The 23,075-nt window shown below is 43.4% G+C and overlaps 1 protein-coding gene across 1 annotated transcript; it reads left to right on the plus strand.

Annotated features, from left to right (window-relative positions):
* The first annotated feature begins 15,046 nt into the window (after positions 1-15,046).
* NRSN1 (neurensin 1) lies at positions 15,047-22,847 on the plus strand. Its single transcript, XM_069809213.1, has 3 exons — positions 15,047-15,240; positions 20,062-20,259; positions 21,276-22,847. The coding sequence occupies exons 2-3, from the start codon at positions 20,071-20,073 to the stop codon at positions 21,672-21,674; spliced, it is 588 nt and encodes a 195-aa protein (XP_069665314.1). The 5' UTR covers positions 15,047-15,240; positions 20,062-20,070; the 3' UTR covers positions 21,675-22,847.
* The last annotated feature ends 228 nt before the right edge of the window (positions 22,848-23,075 follow it).

Raw genomic sequence — 23,075 nt, forward strand, 5'->3', positions numbered from 1 at the left:
CTCTCCCCACAGCAAGCAGTTTGCAGAACTGGAAACCATTCACGCTGTATTGGAAATAAGTAATCTTCTATGTAAAAGCTTGCCAACCCTCCCAGCCCCTCTGCATCAGAAGTGCTGAGCAAGTTGTATGCATGTACTGAAATGCAGAGGGTATGTGGTATCAGGAGGGTGTTGGTGATGATGATTATAGCTGTTAATGAGGCAACGGAAAAACAAGAGAAGCAAAGGTCGCAAGCTTTAAATATTAACATGCTTAAATATCAATCAACTCAAGAAAATCTTTGCAGTAAGCAGAGAAATGATCTCATTGCAGGAAAGATGTTTCTAAAAGCCGACTAACCAGCAGAGCAGGATGATCATCTTATAGTAAACAGGGTATTTTCAAAACCAGCCCAGTCTGAACAGGAGCTGTAGTGTCCTTGGCAGATCTGCTAACAGCCACTGTGAGAAGCACGTGAGAAAGTATTTTCAGAAGGCACCTATGAGGTGTAAGAATCAATGGATGTTAACCTTTTTACAGGCCATGGTTCACATATCAGTTTATGCTAGTACATGGGACAGAGAACCTCAGATCAGACCTATTTAGGCACCTGTACCACAGGAAGGACTGGGTCCGAGGAGGTGGAGGTGGATCTCAAGGGGCTAGAGCAGCCTGTTGAGATATTCAGCACTTAACGAATTCCATTTTCAGAAAACACAGGAACAACTTATGCTCAAATCCAGGGCTCTTCAGTCATTGTTTTAAAACCTTGGAAGGCCTCATACTCAGATTTCTCAGGGGTATTTTAAGTATTTAAATCTCATTATCATGTAGGGGCTTTCACAGATCAGCACCTCAGCGTATAATTCAGGGGATTTTCAGGCATGCCTTTCTCCCATTGGCTCCTGTGGGAGCTAGTCATAAAAAAAAAGAAATGTAGGACAGGACTAATTATAGAATAAAACCTGACAGAGGTGGTCTATCTTAAGGAATTTCTTTGGAATAACAATTTTAAGAACAACTGTATTTAACTGTATAACTGAATTCGCAGTTAAAAAAAAAATAGTCCCTATTATTCAAGACAAACTCTTGCTGTGCAGTATGTCTTGCTCTCTGCAGTGTTAGCCGGCAGTTGATTATCCCCATTTCTGTAGCAGTCTTGAAATCTTATGCCCCAACTTCAGTTACTTTTTTAAACAGAGCGTAATTCCTGCACGCTTCCTTTGAAGAGCATATTTCTGAAAGCTTTAGTTTTATTACCTCTGAATCTCCAACACACTCTTTCTGGACATTTCAAGACTAAACACAAGAATTCAGCAATGCCTCAACACTGCCAAGAGGAACATCACCTTTGTACACAACCGTCCTGTTTAGAAGCTTTGGAATGGTGTCTCCCCCATGCAAGAGCATCATATTGATGATTAGTTACGTTTGTAGTCTCTGTTAGCTCTTTTCCAGGTCCTCTGTTTCTATTTCCCCTTTGGCTTTCTTCAACCATTTTAAAAATTAGGCTTCACACTTACACTTTCCCTGTTCTCTGAGATGACACCCATCCTCTAATAGTCCTTATGAGGTAGCTGCTAATAGTACCAGACCTGCTTTGGCTCACTCTTTGACCACCCCGGAATGAACATGTGCCAGTTTGAAGGAACTTGACTTAACCTTTTGAAAAGCACCCTTATGAAAAACACTGCTTAGAACAGAGTTATTCAATGGGATTGCAATGGGGCATCTACCAAGATGGCATTGTAACTCATACAGATGTGCTCAAGCCAGACTTAACCCTGGTTATCTGGCTCAGTTTCCATGTTCTTACCAAGGCTCGTTGGCACCTGCTTCATGGTTCTGAGACTAGGTCTTAAGTGATCACGTCTAAACATGCCTCCTGATGTACAAACACTACAATATTTAGCTCCCAGATTCTCCAGCAGATACCTCCTGAACCATCGGAAACAGGATCTTTCATGTTAGCCCAGGTGAGATCTGTAGTAAAGTCCGAACACCACAAAACACAAGTAGGAGGGGGACTAGTCCACAGTGTTTATATATTCTCCCCTCATGCATCTAGGGGAGGAAAAAAGCTAACACAACTCAGTAAATGTGTTTTCAAAAGAACCCCATGTTTATTGCATGTCATTATAAGATTTATAAATGTGTATGCCTGTAAATGTATTTGCCCACATCACTGAAAACTCAAGCACGCAGAATCTAAGGACAGAAATCAAAGACAGAGGAAAGCAATGAGAAATGCCACATTGTGACCTTACCACCTGAGGAAGGTGTTAATGCCTAACGAAGACATCTCTGTGGTAATCCAGTTAGCTCTTAAAATGCAATTATAACTTCACAGCAGCCTAGACCAGATAATTTACAACTCCAATACTTCCAGGATTCAGGCAGAATCTTGGTGCAATTAAGCAATTTATTTCTTGATTAGCAATGAATTTAACAAGCACAGGTGACATGGAAGAAAATATGAAAGTGTAGGCTTTTGAAAAGTGAGCCAATTAAGGAGTTAATTATTTTATTAATTTACGGAGTGAGTTGTACTCAGCTAGTGTCAGTCCAGGAACCTTTTGCAAGTATCTTAAGGAGGGAAAGGTGACCCTCTCTGCACAACTGGTAAAGAAGTCGAACCTGCAAAGGCCTCAAGTGACAAATCATCCTCTGGCTACACATAGACAATACTTCATCAAATAAAATGGGGTTGGAGCCCTTCAAGGCTTCTTCTAATACACCCTGACCATGAGGGCTATTTTCTCCAGCCACAGCTGACTGATAAGCTCTTCTAGGCTCAGAGCTGAGAGAAAGTCAAGTTCCTTCAGATTCAGACAGAAGATCTGGATGCAAACACAGGAGCAGCAGAAGGGGGATGTCCCAGAACAAATGACTCTGGAGCACGAACCTGGAATTTCGTTACTGTCCTCCATGGCCACATCTGTACTAGTGAACCAGCCAGGGTGCAGGTATGAGCACTGTCTCGTAACACCACTTGTTGTCATGCTGCCTGACCCCATTTTGGCCCACATCACCCAGACAATGCAAGGACATGGTCACAGAGCATGCTTCTCATATGCAGCATGGATGATGGGGAAAAGTAGGGACAGACATGCGTGTAGCCCTACAGGCAGAAGCCATGCAAGGCCAAGTTGCCCTCAAGACCACAGTAAAGGACCTGGTCTGTTTTATTTACTGATAGACATGTACCTTATAGAAGTACTGGTAACTGCGGAGACAATGGTTTCTGTTTCTAAGAGATGCCAAGTACTATAAAAATTCTAACAGTTTCCTTGGTCTAAAAAAAGCCTAACATTCTTTTTATTTTTGACACAGATGAGTCAGCAGATAGGAAAGGCAGTTCCCAAATATAGCACCTTACGCCAGAGGACACAGCAAGAAGAAAATTTGATTAGGCCTCCTTCCTCACACAGATCACAGCAATACGTTGCTTGTGATGAGCCCCATCAGCCAAACAGCATTGCCCATCGCCAGCCCTTCCTTAAAAGGTCCCCAAAGTATTCCAACAGTAAGCAAAAGAAAAGAGTATTTTGCTTGATATCTGACATGGTTAAGACTACTTGGGGTACCCAGTTGGAACAGCTACCCATTTGGTCACTGTTCCTATCTGTATTATAGTCACACTCTACCCAATTTTAGGCAAGTCTCCTCCTAAAAGCATCTTCTCTGGATCATCTTTATCTTTCCCTGGCAAAGGCTTCTTGGATAGGCACTCCAGACAAGATACTTATTATTATATACGCTGCTCCGCATCAACACCGTGTGCTGAAAATTTTGTTAAACTACAGGTCTGTTCCAACTGTTGGCTGTTTTTCAGTGTTGTGAGACATAACAATCCCATAGCAGTCCAAAAGCAATTCCCTGGCTTGCCACCTTTTTCTGAAGCAATACTCAGAAACTCCAGTCACCTTGAAACACAAGCCTCTCTGCAAGATGAAGAACATTGCGATGTGATTCAAATTTCAGAGAATTTCTGGCTTTATGGCCACAGGTCCCAGAAGATTAAATTCACCGCAGTTTTACCAACTTCAAGCAGAGCTATATCAATTTACTCCACAGAGGGATATGATACTTTTGGAGTCCTCCCTGATGAAACACCCGTGAAAAAATTATGATGTTTGTAAGAGTTAGCTACAAAGATTCTGGCATCAAATTTCCTTTTTCTTGCATTTGCCCAGAAATAATATCTTACAGAGTTTTTGATACATCATTATCTTTGTAACTTGTTTGGTATTCTTACATATTTCTCCTTAAAAACACAAAGGTGAAATTACCTTCACTAATATTTGAAAGCAGTTTTTGTGTAAGGGGTTATACAACGTAGGCAATTTCTTCTTTCGCAAGGTGCCTGCATACCAGGAAAGGGAATATTCTTATGAATACAAAAATGCAACCACCAGACCCTAAAACTTGTATTGTAGAACTGCTTTTTGAACATAAATATCAGGTAAATTCTGTAAGTCATGGCGTAAAGTGAACCTCATTTCTAAGTGCACCCCAAATACTGTGTAAACCACTGCTGTGTCTCACTGGAATACAGCAACAAGTTTGAACAGAAGTGTGGTTTAACAAAATTTCCTGTAACATTCAGTGTTGGTAGTAAGCAAAGAAGAACTAGATTTTAGCAATAGAATTTAATAAGCCTGCATAATGCTGAACATAAATCATGCCATCTACAATAACCACCACCTCAGATAACCTTGATGAAGCTGTCAGCCGTATTCCGCTCCTTAACTCATTGCCTGGTCTAAGAACATAAAAATCTTGAGATATTCTCATGAATTTCAAAAGGATTTGAGCCTTCAATTTTGGCCATTGTTTCTCATGCCTTCAGGATAAAGTTTATACCTTTCCCTAAAGCTGTAATGTTGCCAATATGTAATGAGAAATCACTACAATATACAAAGGCAAACAACCAGATAATTTAGCAAATTATAGGTTAATTCAGGCCTCCAAATCCATGGATATCAAACCACTTAGCCCTGTTTCTATCACTGCCTCTCTATTCATTTCCAGTCTTATCTCACTCAAAATATGCCAGACACTGAGCATATTTATATGCCAACTGATTGTTCTGCAGAAGGATGGAATGGATTTTTGAAGGATGTGTGTTAAGATACCCCAAAAGCTATGAAATAAGACCACATAGCTGCACCTTCTTCCATTTTGCGCTGCCAAGTCACCGAGTACATTATCTGTAGCTACTTGTTGAGCTAATTGTCTACCGTGAGGTATGAACGCATTGTTGGCAAGACATCTTCCTTCTTGGGAAGTACATTAATTACCTCAATGTCACCCAGGGTTCAGGATGTTCTCAGATGAAAGAACAGTGGGTACGAGAACCCACTACCTCAAAAAAGTGCCCTTAATAAATGAAGCAATCAAAACAGTCATCAGACCAAATGCCAAGAACAGGTTCTTCCCCCCCCCCGCCCAGGGTCACAGAGCACAGCACCCCATACCTCTTGCAAAATGCATTTAGGGCCTGTTAAGTAAAAGACGCAGACCAACAGGCAACATTCTAGAGACAGAAGACACCAGAAGTCTATAAAATATCTGGTTCAATTAAACAATAACTGATAGCAAAATCTGCTTTGTCTTGGCACTAATGGATTTCAGTACAGTTTTTCCCTAATTTACATCATCGTTTCCAAGACTGGGATCACAGAGAAACAGGCAAAAAGTATAATAGAAGAATGCCCACACATTACTAAAGCAAACAGATACATGTAACAAAGAGCAAGTTCTTTGCTGGCCTTTCTATATCAACTTTTTCCTCATCAATAAGAGCACAGCATGAATGTAATTAACGTACAAGGGTAATAAGAGTCAAAACAAACTGGATCTCAAGAGAGGAAAACATAGCAGCAGCAGATGGAGGCAGCAGTAAACATTACAGATGCTGGCAAGACCCAGTTCTCTCCTCTGGCATTTCTGAAGAAATATTTATTCAGAGTTACGCATATGTATATAATGGTCAACTTCCAATGCAAGCATTATCTCTTGAGGGGTACCGTTGTCAAGTGCACAAACTCAACATAGAAGTACATGAAATTATACCCAACTCATACAACCAGTGGATGAGCTTCCTTCCCTCCAGCACTCTCAGGGGCAAAGCTTATTCTTGAAAATAACTTTACTTTTATTTTTCAACATGTAATTTAAGCCAAAGCTTGAGAAGCTACTTAGTAGTCACTACACGCACCAAAGAACAGAAAGTACTGGTACTGTCTCACACTCACCACTTTGCTGGTCTACAGTCCTTCTATTGACTTTACCAAGAAAGAAGTTGAGCTTCTCACCCCCTCATAGCCCAGGCAACACATGTGAGTGAACCTCATTATAATGCACTCCTGAAGCTGGGTTTAAATAGGGTAATAGATTAAATACCTATTAACTGGAAGTCAAAGGGCACAAGAGTGTTAATCATGCATTCAGGAGGCCCTTGAGCCATTGTGGCAGCAGGTTTTAATTGGGTTTTCTGTTGAGGCAATTACTCCTTCGTGATTTATGATGAGAAAAAAACAGTCTTATTTTCAAATGCTAATTCATTTTCTAGCATAAGCTTAATAAAAAAAAAAGAAAAACAAAACCACAACCACCAACACCCTACTCTGGATAACACAAAAAGTCTGAAGAAACTACCTAACCTCTCAGCCAAAGAAAGTCTGGAAGACCACCTCGCACCACTTTATCTCTATGTGGTAATTCTAAATGCTTTATGGTAAACTGTCTCAGTACAGCAGGTACTAGAGGCATTTGAAAATGCCCCTGGCCTAAGGCTTGAAGGAATCTGAGACTGAGGAGTGCTACAGGGCTGTTCTTCCACATAACTGCATTGAAATCGCATTTGGATGATTGCTACAACAGTCAGGCAGGAAGTCAAACATCTCTGCAAAACACTTTTATCACCCCCACCCATACAATTAAGGTTCAGACAGAGAGACCCCCAGGTTTTATTCAACACAGCCACCTAAACTGAGGGAACGCTTACTGCTGAGTCAGCGGTCAAATGGGAACTCCGTCAACATTACAGGGAACTTTGCGTTTGACTTCAGTGGAGCTACACTATTGCCCAATAGGTAATAAGAGGTGTTACTCTCTTTTAAGATAATACTGAAAAGCACAAAAGTGTCTTCTCATCTTCTGCATAATTCAGGCTTTATGATTTCAGACAACTTCCGAATGAAGCCTGTCATTTCTTGTGGACTGAGGCATCTTCCAAAAAGACTGCCAATCTTGATTAAGAAATAGAACAGAGAAGAATCTAACAAAATCCTAGTCAAATTGTTAAAACAATTAGTTAGCCTTAGAGTTAGAATAATGTTCCTCATTTCTAGCCTGCATTAGCACTGCATTAGTTTTGAACCCCTTTATCACAATACCTTATTTTCTCTTAGATTACAGTCATTAACTACCAGAAATTGCCTCTACTACAACAGCCACAGTGTTGATTACAGCAATGCAAATGCTATAAATCAACTAAAAAGCCTCCCCTATAAAAGCCACAGTCTAGTTCAATGTCATTAAACAGATTATGACCAAGATGCACCTTTACAACAGCAAGATCATTTAACCACTGGAATAAGTAACCAAGGAAGTCATTATCCCTGCTATAACTGGAGAAACAAAGGACTGGTTGCAAAACATGAACATTTATTTCAGACTGACACAAAATGAGAGGGTTTGTTTCATTTTGGGACTATTCCATTTATTTGTCTCACCTTTTCTTTCTCTGTCTCGGTCCATTTATTAAACAAAACCAAACCACTATTTTAAATGGAAGAGTCAAAGGATTAAGTTTCAAAATAGAAATACTTTGACATTTCAAATGTCACTTAAAATATTTCATTTTGAATAGTGCTTTATCAACATGGTTTTTTTCAAAATCTTTCCTTTCTCCTTCTATTTTTTGTTTTCTCCACTGAACCAAATAAAAAAAAAAATTCCTTTTCCCAACCCTCCAGCAACTCTTTTTTTTCAGTGAATTTACAATCTGTCAAAATAAAATTATGTGTTCATTTATGTAATTGGTAAAAATAATTCAAAAATTTGGAGAACAGAATTATTGCCCTTGGTTATGAGAGGTGTTGAATAGAGAAGTATAATGGTATCTTTCAGCCTTGAAATTGATAACATACACAAAAAGAACTAGAGAATTTTCTTTGAATGCCAGGTATATCAATCATGAATGGAAGATGCTAGTTTTTCCCTTCTAGCTGCAGAGCCTTCCGATTGCATTCAAAACCCCTAAAGCTAGCTAACTAAGAAGGTGTAGCTGCTGACCCAGTGAAAGTTCCAAGCTATGTCACTACACACCAAACCATGTCAGTGACATCACGATCATCTTATCAGCAAGCAAAAAATGATTGGGACATTAATGCACTGTAGAGTGTGAAGCGGTAAAAAAATTACACATATTGATTTCCTCAGATTAAAAAAAAAAAAAAAAAGGCACTCAAATGTATTATTTAGGCAACCCATCTCCTTGGTTTCAAAGGGCTTAGCTCTCTTCAGTGAGATACCATTGCCTGAATAAATAGATCCCAAAGCAGGTTTGAACATCTGGGCCTTGGTCTTCAATCTTTTCTGCACAAAACACCTGGAGCAAGCAGCTGTTCCGAGTATGCTGTTACACAAGGGCATAGAATGAAAAAGTGACTGACTTCCCAGCTAAAAAATCATTCTGCAGACATACCTGGAATGTGATTCCCTTTCTCAGTGAATTAAGACCACAACCCATTGCAGCAGTTGCCAAAAGCAAAAGTAGATTCCAAAAGCAGTGGCACTCCTGAGTTCACAAAGGAAGGTTCATTAACGGCTTTTAAACACAAAGAAGTGGCTATGACTTCCCCTAGTCCCTAAGTCCCTAGGCTGCATGCTGTCAGAAGCTAAGAGCTTAGAGAACCTGATGTGATTGCCCTGGTTTTATAATCTTTCCACATGCGCCTGCAACTGGCCACCATCAGACACAGGTGGCTAGAAGGACACAGGACTGCCAAGTACTCTTAACTGATCCCTGACTTCAAAGAAATTACTCCTCTTTCAACCCTTAGGCAGCTAGCATATAATAGCATACAACACCAAGCAAGCAAACAGCAGAAAGGAGACAGTAAAACAGATTTTGTTAGGGAACATGTGTACTATTTCCTCATGAAGTCTGCACACAACTGTTATTCTACTCTGTTCAAATAAATGAGTGATTATTACTCTTTCTTTGTAAGCGAAACAATATTAGTCAAGATAAGTGCAGGTAATTCATCCTTGGGGAGCAACAAAAAACAATGACTTTTTTTTTTGGTTGCAATGCAAAAACCAACTTTAGAAAAGGTCCTCTGATGAAATTAGCTCTACCAAGCGCAGAGCACCACACTCCCAGTGAAATATGGTTATAGAAATCAAAAGGGTTTTAAAAGTCTATAGGCAGTCTATAAGCAGAAGATTTACATCAACCAATTTGTCCCTGTGACATCTTCACAAAGGCAGCAATGTTTTAAATGCCCTGCATGCAAGTCTGAGTATAATATCAAAAGGATGGTATTTGTACTGGAATCTTGCTGGTTTATACATCAAAGAGCACACAGTTACTCTTCTCACTCTCAGGTGTCCACGAGAGTGGAACCAGTCTGCCTGTGATTGTTGCCTATTTACTTTTGAACATCATCAATTAATTAAGGTGGAAAATGTCATCACAGAAATTCAATTATTTTTTAGCTCAGAAATAATAGAGTATGTTCTGCGCTCTCAAGGGTACTTGCCTGTAATCTCACCAGTCCCATGCCCTCTGAAAGTGCATCAGGGTCGAAGGTGGAACCAAATGTTTACTGGACTGGCTAAAAAGAAGATAACATTTCCCTCGTGTCTCTATTCAAACACCCTGGACAGATTTGACACATTTATTTTATCATAACATCCATAAATCGCGTGCATGAACCGTGTGTACTCTCCTCAGTGAGCCTCGTAGCAATACAGGTGCTATCTTAGGGTTGCAATTGGATACAGGTTCTCTTGTAAGTAAATATATAGTTGGTTGCAAAAGCTGAGATGGTGTTCATCTAATCCTTCTCACCACTCTCAGGGAAGCAATTGTTTGGAGAGACACTCACACTGTTAAAATCCAGCACTGTTTTCTGAACAAGAAATATAGATTAACAGACAATCAATCACAGCCTGGCAATTGGCACTTGCTATAGGGGCTAATTACATTACAAATACAGTGTGATTACACTGCTTTAGACAACAAATGCAAGTAACTCCTCGAACCAGAAGAAGCCTTTGCACATTTTTGGATGCCTTTTGCATCCTCCAGACAACGCGGTTCCTGCCTGATAACAGCCACTCGAAGACACTGCCAATACACATGGGCAATAACAACACGACAGTGTCATCTTTCCCATCTTTGCCCTTATAATCAAAATACGCCTTTTAAAACTCTGTTAACATTGACTACTCTGTATTCGTGTACTACCTTCACTCTGCTGTGTTGTTAATGTTCAGATTATACATAAAGGTATATGAGAGACCAACCACAGAGTAATTGCATTATAAACTTACAATGGCTGCTTTATAAAAGCCATCCAGTTTATCAAAAGCTGATAGGAAGCAGTATAAGTACTTCTGCGAGAGTGATCACCCAGATAAAATGTTAAGACTCCACGGCATTTTGAGAGCAGCTATTAATGTTACCCTCATGACCCTCAGCATTCACAGTAGAGGTCAAGTTTTCAGATGCTCCCATTTCCCTGTGGGCACCAAAACACAGAAGAACTTGGCACGTGGAGCATCTTTAGCAACCTCCCCTATGGGAACAGAAAGCACAGGCATGCAAGAGTTACTGAAAGATGCTTTGGTTTACCTTTTTCCTCACAGGCACAGGAGACGGGAATACAGCAGAGAGAAACTCATCTGATGTGGCCTAACCCACTCAAGCACAGTAACTCACGCACATGGCAGCCACAACTCAGCACGCCTGGAAACTTGGCCCTGGTGGCTGTCCCAGTGGGAGCCGAGCACTCTTGAAAGTCTGCCCTTGACAGGGGTGCTCAGCACTTGATCGTATCTTACACCACGTCTCCTCTTGAGAAAACTGAATTTCTTAGACTGATTCTGAATAGTTTCCACCCCGCCCCCCCACCTGCCCTTGACTTTGAATTACGCTTCCCTTGAGAAACCAAATTTTAGAAATTAACCCAAGCTCCTAGGCACCGATTTTCATAGGCAGTGTATTTTAAAACAACACAGCCGTCTAGCGGTAGTAGTAGCTGCTGCAAATAAAATACTCACTGCTGCACACATTTGCTGTCCAATGCTTGACACTTCTAGAAAATGGTGGTTTTGACATTTTGCCATTTCATTTGGATCCAAATTAAGGCTTTTCACCTCTAAACCCTGCAGACACACTGCATCTACAAAGCTTATTTGGAAACAACCAGACCTAAGAGCACGAAAGTCTCTTACTGAAAACTGGAAACACAAATGTGGTGAATGGAGGCAGTCTCTGAGTGAAGATGGGTCACTGGAATACTTCTGATTCCTCCTGCCTATCCCTCTTTGCCCAGCATCCCCTCACAGGCAAATGTTCACTCCCTCATACAAACTCCCTGTTGTTGCCACAAGTGTTGCTGCCACAATCACTTGTCTATATGTGTTTCGGATTAGACAGCTCCCAAATATTCCCTGGTATCATAATATTCAAATTCACCAGCACCAACAAGAATGAAAAAGAGAACTAACAATTCCTAGCCCATGTATTTTCAGGGTGAGATAGAAAAAAGCACCTAGATTTATGATTTCGATTGTCAAGAAAGCATCTTCTGTACTTCTGGCTCAGGGGACAAGAAAAAATCTATATACAAAGATGGTGATGGCAGAATATGACAAATTATCACAATTAATTGTTTTTGCTAGCTAGAACATTTTGAAGAAAGCACTGGGAAATACAGCAATATTTGAAAAACAAGTAGCCAAGCACAGTTTTCTAGACAATATGAACAGCGAAATCACTTTGGATAAAACAGGAATGGAGCAGCTGGCAGTATCTGTCTAGAGTCTGAAAAAAACACCCCTTCCATTCATAAACCACCCTCCGCATCAGAAGTTTCGAAAAATAAAATACTCCTTATAATATACCTTCTCTGGCTACTTGATTCAAGCCAGTATGCAGAGCAAATGGCAACTTGAGAAACTGCTACCTTTCCCCTCACAGCCTCCTCTAGTCATTTTGAACTGCCATAGTGGCAGCAGAAAGATCCCCAGAAAAGCACTACAGCCCTGACCTGACTTCTGCCTTTTTGCCCCATTCCTCCCCCGTATTTCTGCTCACGTAGGGGCACCACCTGAATGGCAGCCACAGCTCCTGGAGGAGACTCGAAGCCAGAAGCAGGACAAACAACAGCTCCTGCTCCTCATGGCCCCCTTCAGCCACTTCTGCAGTGGAAGGAGTGCTCCCACCTCTCTTCTGCTGCCCTGTAAAGTGTGGAAGATGGGTGGGATCACCTTTAGATGCCCAAGCTGCTCCTTGTGGTTCTGCGTCACCTGAAGGTTTTCTGAGAAGTGGCAGCGTTACGGGCCTTGCTCTCCAGCTGAAGGTGAGCCAGGGACTAGGAAGGGAAGGGCAGGCAACGGTGTCAATAACGTCACTACAGCAAAACTATTCAGGCCACGGCTTTCCGCAACACGTGAAACAGAAGAAGAGCCTCTGGAAGCTTGCCATCACCGTTAAGCAAACAGGGACAGACATCTGCAACTCAGTGAACATGAATCTCATACCAATTGCTGCATTTTGCTACAAAAGAAGCGTGTTTTCCAGAAGCTGTAATTTCTCCTATTCAGCACAAGCTCCCAGAAGCTAACTAAGCTGCGTTCACCAAACTGGCTGATATAATCACCTCTCTGTAAGAGAGAAGCCTGTAAACTCTATGGCAACCAACACCACCACCTACAGAAGTTCTTGACAGTACAGGATTTTTTCCTCAGCATGGTCACTACTGTCCGTCACAAACCTCTAGCACAGCAGGTGGAAGATAAGGAAAGCACTAGGCTTGGGTTCCCTCTCCACAAGGGGAAAAAAAAAAAATCAAGTTAACAACAACTACAGCTTGAGGTAGGACATTACACTTGCTCTCCATGCCACTCCCAGCTGAAGCCTTCAGGATAAACACAGTCTAAATTTTGTGAAAGCTGAGAACTGAGGAAAAACTTAACTTTGGAAATTCCTTCATATAACAGCAGCTCACATCCTGAGTCACACCATGACCTATAGGTCCTGGTATTCTAAAACACCTTTGCATTGATGTTATTGATTACAAGGCTAAAGAGGACATTGACACTCTTCCCTTCAACTCCCCTCATCACCAAGCTCAGCTATACTTCAAGAACAGCTCTGATCTCAGCTTGAGTTTACAGTTTTCTTAATGCACTAAGAGTGCGCTAAAAGCAACTTCTGAGATTATCAATGGTTAACCTTCAGGGTTGTTAATTTGGAGTTCACAGATCATTCTTAGCGTTACTGCAAACATCCCCACTGCTACAATACTAATTTGTCTTGGTTCACTGAGCATATTACTTCTGTGTCAGGGAACAAAATTGTACTGGGCCAACACAAGTATTTCATATTCCTTTTATTTATTCCCTTTGTCAGTAGGTAAGTAATCAAAAGAAACTAGCTTTGTGAATAGAGAGAGGACAGCTCCTGTAGATTAATTGCTTTTTCTATAGAAGACATGTTCCTGATCTGGGATAAAGCAGCATTCAGTCCTAACTGTCATACTACATGTAAATCTGGTGTGAGTCTTACAGGACAATCCATCAGGAAATCTGTTTTAAGACTGATGCTCTATCCCGCTTTTCACTCATTTATCACTTCACTGTATTTTCCTGGTTTTTCACAAATAATTGTCAGTTTATTACCTTGTTAGTTGACTTGGGCTGGGGTATGCCAAGCACTCGCTGAATAGCATACTGCTGGGGAAGTAGCCCTGCTCAGGTCCGGGGAACCACTTTTGGCATCACTCGTTACTTGAAGCAGGAAAGGCGTAACAGCTTTGGAAGGATAGGATGAAATCCACTGAAACCAGCATTTCTTCCTCCAAATGTAATCTCTCACGAGCAAGTAAGCTCTTTTTTAATAGCTATTTTTATGATTCCTAGTTTGCAATTGCCCAAACTTACTGTCCTCATCAAACGCAGGAAAGGAGCTTGAGCATTGCTATTAATGAAACCACCATTAATCTCACCACCTTCTTCACGTACTGATTTAAGCCCTTTAAAAAGACCTTGTTTTTCCTTTGGCTAATACTACCCCATTTTGCTTTAACGCACTTCCAATTTTCCTGCATGCAACGATACCCTATTTCTGTCCGTATTTCAGTACAGAGCATTGAAATGACTCTTTAGCATTCTTGCCCTTCGCATTCTCATTTTCAGAGGAATTGCATATTGCCGCTTTGCGGGAAACATTTTACCATCTCCAGCTCTCAGCGCCTTGCCATGCTCTCTAACCCTTCCCTCGCTAACTTCCTTAATTCCCCAAACTTTCTTACTTTTAAGTCTTTTCCCCACCGACCAGCCAACCCGTTGCTCTCAGGGCAGGCCCAAGACGCGGACGCTTGGCCCTTGGTCTCCAAAAATCCCGCTGGGCCTCCTGCTGACTGACGATATTCCCTCAACCCCCCCGGACCTCAGCGCCTTATTCTTTGCAGCTCATAAATCACTTTTTTTTGGTGATGTCTACGCCCTCGACTGGACAAATAACGCGGCACCGAGTCTCCCCATTTTTCAAGGCCGGTTAAAAGTGTCGGGGGAGGGGGGGAAGCTGACGGTGGCCATTAGAGATGCAGCCCACGGCCCCCTCCTGCTCCCGCCACCCACGGAGGACACCCCGCTGGCGGGAGGGAAGTCACCCCGGTGGTGGTGGGGAGGTCTGAGGGGATTCTCCTCACCGCTGCCCTGAGGGGGAAGCCCAGGCCCGGCATTCCTCCCCGGGGAGCCACCCGCGGGGTGTGTGTGCGCGGGCAGCAGCGGGGCCAAGCGCGTCCCGCCGCCCCTCTGTGGCGGCTGTGGCGGCGGCTGCATTGCGCAGGCACGGAGCGGCGGCGAGCGGCGCTCCGGGCCGTCCATAATACGTGGTTGTCTGGGGCCGTGCGCGGCGCAGAGCGGAGATGGGACCGGGGCGGGAGAGCCGCAGCTAGCGCTGCTGCGGTTGCTCGGAACCGGCTGAGGGGGGGGAGCGGTAGGAGGGACAGGTAAACCCGCTGCCGGCCTCCTCGGCAAACTTGGGCTCGGTACTTCGGTGTGGGGGGCGATTCTGTCACCGTCCGTGCCCTCACGGCGGGAGCGGGCGGGGGGGGGGGGGGGGGTACGGTGCGGAGCTTCCCGCCCGGGGGAAGGTGGCGGCGCCGGGGCGGGCTCTCCTCACAGCCCTCGGGGCTGCCGGCGCCGGGCGCGGAGGGGGGGTGAGGATGGCCGGTCGGTCCGTGTGTGTGTGTCGTCCCCCCTGGGGAGGAGAAGGGCCTGCCGGCTCTCCCGCTGCACGGCGGGGGGGCGCAGGAGTCACCCCGGCCGCCCTCAGCGGGGAGGATCCGGTCCCTCAGCCCCGTGTGAGGGCAAAGGCGCCGGGCGGGAGCGGCGGCCGCCCGCGGGCTCGCCTCGGCTTCGGCGGACCTGAGTCAGGCCGAGGTGGGCTGCTCGTCCACGACAGGTAGCTCTGAGGCATCGCCGAGGCCGGCTGGGAGGCTGCTGTGGGAGACAGGGGATTTACGGCGGTGTTTGTTCCTGACAGGGGGGTCTGGCTTTTCCGTGGGTGAAGGCGGGAAGGGTGGCCCCTCTCACAGAAAGGGGCCAAAGCGCGCGAATATGGAGGAGGGAGAGGGGGGCTTCACCTGCGCGAAGCCATCGGGGTTCGTGGCTCGCGTTTGGCGGCCGTGCGGTGTCGTGGAGCGATGCCATGTCCTTACTTGCTTTGCCCTGCCTTTCAGGTGCCAATTCCTCGTGTTTTGTTTTTTTTCAAACGTGTCCAACCCTTCAGTAAGGAAGCAAAGATGTTGGGAAATCTACTGGGTAATTTGTCTTGGAGCTTGCTCGTCTTTCAATCTGCCTGCTCACCAATCCAGTCACATCTCCCCAGATCGGTGGAGAATAGTAAAGCTCAAAGTAAACAGGACAGCTTTTGCCATGGAAACAAAAGTTGCTAGGGGATGGATAGCTACTACGCAGTGGTGTGCTCTGAAGCTGCGATCATACATCCCACGTGTTCCTCGGCACCCTGGGTTTAGGCACTGAAAAACTTTTAATGATTGAACCGCTTCCTGCGGCCTGGATGCATGTTCTAAGCTCGTGTGTAACACAGATTTGGGTAACTGTGTCTCTCTTTAGCAAAAGTTTCCCAACATTTCAGCATTTAGTTTCTCAGCCACGAAGGTGAGACATGCAGATACGCTTCAACACTCGAGAGATCATAGCCACTGCCATATTTATTCATGCAATGTAAATTGATGCTGTGACACACGTTTCCTTCTTATTTATGAACTGTTTTCTCCCACCATAGACTGCCTCAGTTCCTCTGCCCCATGTGTAAGTAGCAAGAACAACATCATTATGTTTACATTGCAGCTGAGAAAAGAGACCATCTTAGGCCCAATTACCAGGCTGCTTCAATGAGTCATATAGGGCTGGGAAGCTGCCTTCTCTTCTCTCTAAGGGATGAGATATTTTGCAAAAGATAGGAGATTACTTATAAGTGGAAGAGTCCAAGCATAAAGAAAACATTCAGTAGGACTAATATGCAGTCTTGAAAGGAATTAATGATGCTGGCAGTCCTTTTTTTCTTTTTTTTTTCCCCCCTTCCATTTTAAAAGGTTGTACTACTTGATGCTATCACAACTCTTTCAAGCAAAAGATCATTCTTTTGTTTTCTATTCCACCTCCCAGCTCTTACTTATCATTTTGATCATATGCCTGACCAAAACCACCTATTAGCATTTTAGATTTCTAAAGAAAAAGAATCTCTGTATAATGTAAGCGATTCCAGGCTGTGGGGTTCTTACAGGCAATTCTTCATCAAGCTCTTAGAAACACTACACCCTCCTTTCTCTCTCTTGACTAAACCTACAGTCAGTGCAGTGAATGCAAGATAGCGTTTATATGGCTTTCTGTAAGATTACATTGAGTTCTCTGTAATTGCAAAAAGCACAGGTGCTGGTTCAGATTTGGCAATGTGCTTCACCTGCTTTCTGAAGAAACCAAAGAAGCTCTAAAATTGTCTCCTGGTGGCAGCTGGAGTAATGCAAGTGAGCTCTGGCAGGCCACATTATCTGGTCGTGGTAGGGCTGACCCTTCCCTGTGTTGACCTTATGGAGTCACTTACACCTGGAGAAAATACCTCCTTTTCTGTTCATTATGTGATCCTAAATAGGCTTACCTGAATGACTTAAGTTGGCAAGGAGTTAAGCATAATGTATTCAAGGAGGTAGGGTTGATGTGAGAATAAAGACCTAAGGACCCGAGAGAGCGAGTCTGCAGGGCTTTGGTTGGCCTCTTTACTTTCTTCTTTCTGATGTGGGAGATGGAGCATTTGCTTACTCATAACCAAAAGATGTGTTGAGGGATATGGACATAAACCATTCTTATCCCTAAGGTATAGGCTGTGGGACTCTGTGTGTGAGGGCTGGGGCAGCTGTGGTAAACTGCATCATTGCTTCATCCTCTCTTTGCACCCTGAGGTATTTTTATGAGGTGGGCAGAACTCTGGTTTTGTGAGAACTCTTCAGTGCTTGTCCTGTGGAAGATGGCAGCTAGCTGTTGAAGAAATGGTGGCAGTGAGAAAAGAGGACTTCTTTTGCTCTCTTTTCAGGTAGGGAATAAACAGCAGGAGGGACTCCCAAGTGAAACAGAAGGAACTCTTTTGCAAAAGAACAAACAGGCTCCAACAGTAGAAAAACTTCCAGCATTTACCCACAAGATCTGGACAAGAGTCCAGATTATATACTTATATCCATACCACTATTTTTTTTTTGTACCTCAAAAAGTAATAGCGTTCAAAAGCTCATAACATTGTAAAAGAGCACAACGCTTTTTTTTTTTTTCCCAATATATTAACCATAGTGGGAAATGTCAGTATTAGCAACATTTAACTTGACATGGGCTGGCCCTGGTGCCTGGCTCTCCCTCCTCACCTGGTGAGCAGCTGGTGGTGTCCAGGAGTTTCCTGCTGTCTCAAGGTCTCCGTCCACCCTGCCTGTTTCTCTACCTTGCCTGGGAAGGCCAGCACCTTGAGCACACTCCAGAGGGCACTGATGCTGTACCTCCAGCAGAGAGTAAGCCTGTCCACAGAGTCAGAGAGCGCTTCTTTGATTTCCTAATGCTTTATGGTGGCTGAAGTGGAAAAGGGAAACTTGCAGGGGATGCAAAGGCAGTTCTGGGTTCAAAGAAGGGGCTCCTGCCATAAGCTGTGCCCAGCGCTACCCCTGCTGCTCTGCAAAGCTCAGCCACCAGCACTGTCCCCCCCTCTCCTGGAGGGAGTGCTGGCCCTTGCTAGGACACCCATCATCACGCGGGCCTCCTTTTTCGCAGAAGTCATGACTGAGTGGGAGCCTTGAAACATCATCACGAGTTGCAAGAGAGAGATATTTGCAGTTACGAGATGCTGAGATCATGAAATTGCAAACTAAACACATATTAGATATGCAAAATAAATAAAAACCAAGATTACTGGGTTTTATAAGGAGGAAAAAGCAAACCCCTCTATCCCTAGGCCAAGAACGCAACCAGATTCCAAAGGGCTGGAAGATCACTGTTACACCAGCAGTGATTTCAGAGCCAGCCAAGAGCTTCATTCAGACTGTTGCCATTCCCAATCGATACTTTCTGGCTTTGACTTAATTTAAATGCAGCAGTGTTTGTTTTTCTTGCATACTCCGGTATTTCATGCCCAGCAAGATCACCCATTCCTCAAGGGCTGTAGGGCTGCAAAACTGGGAGATCATAGCTGCCATGAGCATGTCAAACCTCCCTTCCCTCTAAGCAAAATTGCTGTGGCAATCAGATGAACTGCTTGAAGCCGATATAAATTGAGCTGTGACATTCAGATGCAAGTACTGATTAACAGTTCCCTTCAGACTAAGACTTTCTGAACTTCTTTAAAGAGAAGTCAGTCAGCTTAAGTAACATTGACCTGTTGCTCAAGTTTTTTAGGGGCTAGTATTACTTCAATGGATTCAGTTGCATTGCACCTGTGCAGGCAAGTTCAGGCCTAGGACCTGCATGGTTAAATACAAATTTTGTGTGTTAGGAAATCTTCCATGAAGTGGAAAGATCAGGGAACATTGTTGGTAGTTTTCTTAGCAGGCAAAATTTGGATTTTGTTACAGTCAGCAGGAGCTTGGGCATTGACTTCTCCAAGGGGGCAGTGGTTTGCCACAAGTTTAGTATTTCCACTTCACTCTCTTCAGTGAGCAGATTGGTGCTGTTACGGCATTCCATCTTTTTCATTTTTAGTTACCCATAGTTAAGTACAGGATATGTACCATTTCAATCTGTCTGGGACTTACTTTGCCTCTGTTTTTAATGGCTATGAATGTTCTATCAATGCTTAGTCCTGCACTTCAAAAGCTCAGGCAAAAACATTAAAAAAACCCTTGCCCAGCAGTTTGGAAAGTTCCTGAGGTTGCAGACTCTGGTTAACTAATGAAAACAGTCTGGATGAGAGGCAACATGAGCCCCTGAGGGATGCTGGCTTTTGTTACCTGATGTACTCTGCTTTTTTCAATCTCCATGGAAACGCAGTAGCGTGCGAGTGTGAAAGATGGGGAGCGGGCACCCTGCATATGGGAGGGAATGTTCCCTGCAGCACCTTCAGGCTGTGCTGCGCAAGATGCCGAGTGCCTTGGGTTCGCTTGAGCCGAGTCACTGCATGCAACTCTACCAGGCTCATTTCTTGGTTTGGAAAAAAGTGAAGGAAAGGTCTCTCCTGGGCTGCTTTTCTTCATGTCGTCTGGAGAGTTTGTAGCCAGCTTTGCTCTCCCATCATGTCGATAATGATCTGCTTTGCATGAAACCTCTGATTGCAGGTAGGAAGGATGAGCTCCTATGCTGACATCTGCGGGTCCAAGCATGCGCAGGGCAGCACCGAGGGAGGGTACCAACGCTATGGAGTTCGGTCCTACCTGCATCAGTTTTATGAGGACTGCACAGCTTCAATTTGGGAGTATGAGGATGATTTTCAGATCCAGAGATCGCCTAGTAGGTGGAGCTCTGCATTCTGGAAGGTACTGTATGTTGCTGTTTACTGGAGAGAGAAACTCCCATTTCAAGACTTTCCCATATAACTAATGGCTTTAGGTATTCACCCAGAAAGGCCTTCTGTTGCTCAGTTTTCCCTGAAGTGACTGAATAACCATCTGTCTGAAAGCAGGGTGCTCTTACTGAGTTACCAAAGGGAGTTCTGGGGTCTTTGGATCATCTAGTTTCTCTGTCATGAGCAGCCATGTCACTGAAACATCCAAGTCTTGTCTGGGAAACCCCACCCATAGCTTGAAAGTGTAGTTGACCTCTGCACCCACAATAGTCCTGCCTGCCAGGTTATTGGGAATAGGACTGGTAGGTTAACAGCAGTAATTCTGGGACTGTGTGACCTAGGGATCGAGAAAACAGCAAGATCTCCATTAAGGTTGGGGAACTTGACAGACCTGAAGAACACCAGAAGTCGGAAGGGGCCTCTGAGGCCATCTAGTCCAACCCCTCTGCTTTGACAGCAGGGCCCTTCTGTGTGAACCAAATTTTGCACTTACACTTGAAATGTGCGAGAAGTATTCTGTGATCTGTTTACGGCAATAGCATCTTCCTTCTAATCCCTGCAAAGGAATGACATTTCATGGAGTAAAAGCAAGTGGTGGATATGACACCAGGGACTGAACTGTTGGTGCTAACCACCACCTAAAGCTAAAGAAATAATTGGTCACACAGCACTGGGGTTAAACTATGATCCTCTCTGTGATGGGGCCTTTGGACATGAAACGCTCTTTAGACATATAGATGCATATTGCAGAGTTTCCAGAAATGTCAAAACTGAATTATATAATTATTGAGTTGTAAAAAGACAGTTTCTCCATATATTTGAGTTCTAGTAAGGCCACATATGACCTAAAAGAAAAATATCAGCCTTGTCCTAGAAGAGAGAACTGTACCTGCAAGACACTGTGAAAGCTAAATGCCTCCTAGGACCACTTACCAACTAAAAACTGGAAAGGCATATTAATTGGGTTTTTGTTTCTTTGTTTTCCAGGTCGGACTCATCTCTGGGATGGCTTTTATGCTGATAGGTTTAACAGTTCTTGTAGTGGGTTTTCTTGTGCCACCGAAAATCGAAGCTCTTGGGAAAGATGATTTTGTTGTGGTGGATACCCGTGCCATTCAGTTTAATGGGTCCCTTGATATATGCAAGCTGGCAGGAGCAATCTTGTTTTGTGTTGGAGGGTCCACTGTGGCAGCATGTCTGCTGATGTCTGCTTTTGCTAAAAGTTACTCCAAAGAAGAAAAGTACCTCCAGCAAAGATTTAAAGAGAGAATAGCTGATATAAAAGCCCATGCAAACCCAGTCACAAAAGCGCCAGCACCGGGAGAATCAAAGATACCTGTCACTTTGTCCAAAGTTCAAAATGTCCAACCTTTATCTGAAACCTGACCCCGGGTTTTGTTTCTCACTTGTAGATCACTTTAACTGGAAAATATCAGCTGTTGTTGGCATACGTGCTAGTGAATTACAACATCGAGTGCTCTGCTGTACAAACACACAGCTGATGGGAAAGCTGCTCCAATACAAATTTAGGATTGGGAAAAGGGAAATTATGTGATTAGACCTGTGACCATTATATTCAGTATATTCGAACATTTTAGTCTGTGTTGATCCAGTAAGTCCTTGCAACAATGATTAGGTGTTTAGCTTATCAGATTTGCATCCCTGGAAAACATAGGGTGTGTTTATGACAGCCATACCAGGAACACCCTACATCCCACTGTTTAAAGTTTAGATGAGACAGCTTTTTGTTTAATTTTCTTCTTGCCTTTAAAAATACTGTTTAGTCTTACGGCCTGGTTCTGCTGTCTGGGAAGCCAAGATTCTGCCCTTGTAATTTGCACTTGTCCTCCTGTCACATGCTACAGTCTGTATCAAAGTAATACTGCACAGGTAAAACATATGCAACGGTGAGCGCCCTTAATTTGATCCTGGTGCATGTCACTTCCCAGCAATGTTACTTTCTGGGAAAGACAAGTTATACTTGATCCTGAGTTACAGTTAGCCTGTGCAAAACCCACTTTTGTCTTAGTCATTGCCATATTAACAAAAAACACAAAACAAAGATAAGGAGTTCATATGGGAGGAGGAACATCATACTTGTGTATCTTTGGTTTGATACTGTTTCTTTCGTTATATTGTACAATGTTTGAAGCTCACACAAAATGTTTTCGTTTTGGCTGAGTATGGATTACTAAATGTGGTTTGACATGCCCAGGCCCCATATTCTGTCAGTACATTAATGCCATGTTAGATGACCTTAACGTACTTATCTAAAGACATTTTGAAATGCTGTTTATATTTTTATAGAGGATAGAAAAAGTTATGCTTAACCAGATACATTTGTGTAAACGCTTACCTGAAGACTTGTCCTTTCATGGAAGACCCTTAATTATTTTCCCACCCAGGGCAATTATTTCACTATCTTAATCTATGGATTTAAATTAAACTGTATAAAGAAAGATGTGACATTTGTACTCTCTGACAATATGTGCCACCTTATAGTTCTGTCTATTTTTTTGAATGGATTGAATAAAATTCTAGGCGTGAGCCAGCCATGGATTTCGTGCAAAGTCTCTTTCTAGTCAAGTAATAGGTTTATCTATAAACTTAGTATTTCAGTTTGAAAGGAGAAATTGGCAGTTGAAACTCACCAATCTCTTAAGGCAGTTTGTGTTTTCAGCTTTCACAGGCAAGGAATCAAAAAGATTGCAGCACACTAACAACAGGTACATGGTAACAGGTGTGCTCTTTCCTTTGCAGATAAAGCATTTTGTGGTCTGTGAGTCG

Source organism: Haliaeetus albicilla, chromosome 21, assembly GCF_947461875.1.
Source record: "Haliaeetus albicilla chromosome 21, bHalAlb1.1, whole genome shotgun sequence".
Classification (NCBI taxonomy): domain Eukaryota; kingdom Metazoa; phylum Chordata; class Aves; order Accipitriformes; family Accipitridae; genus Haliaeetus; species Haliaeetus albicilla.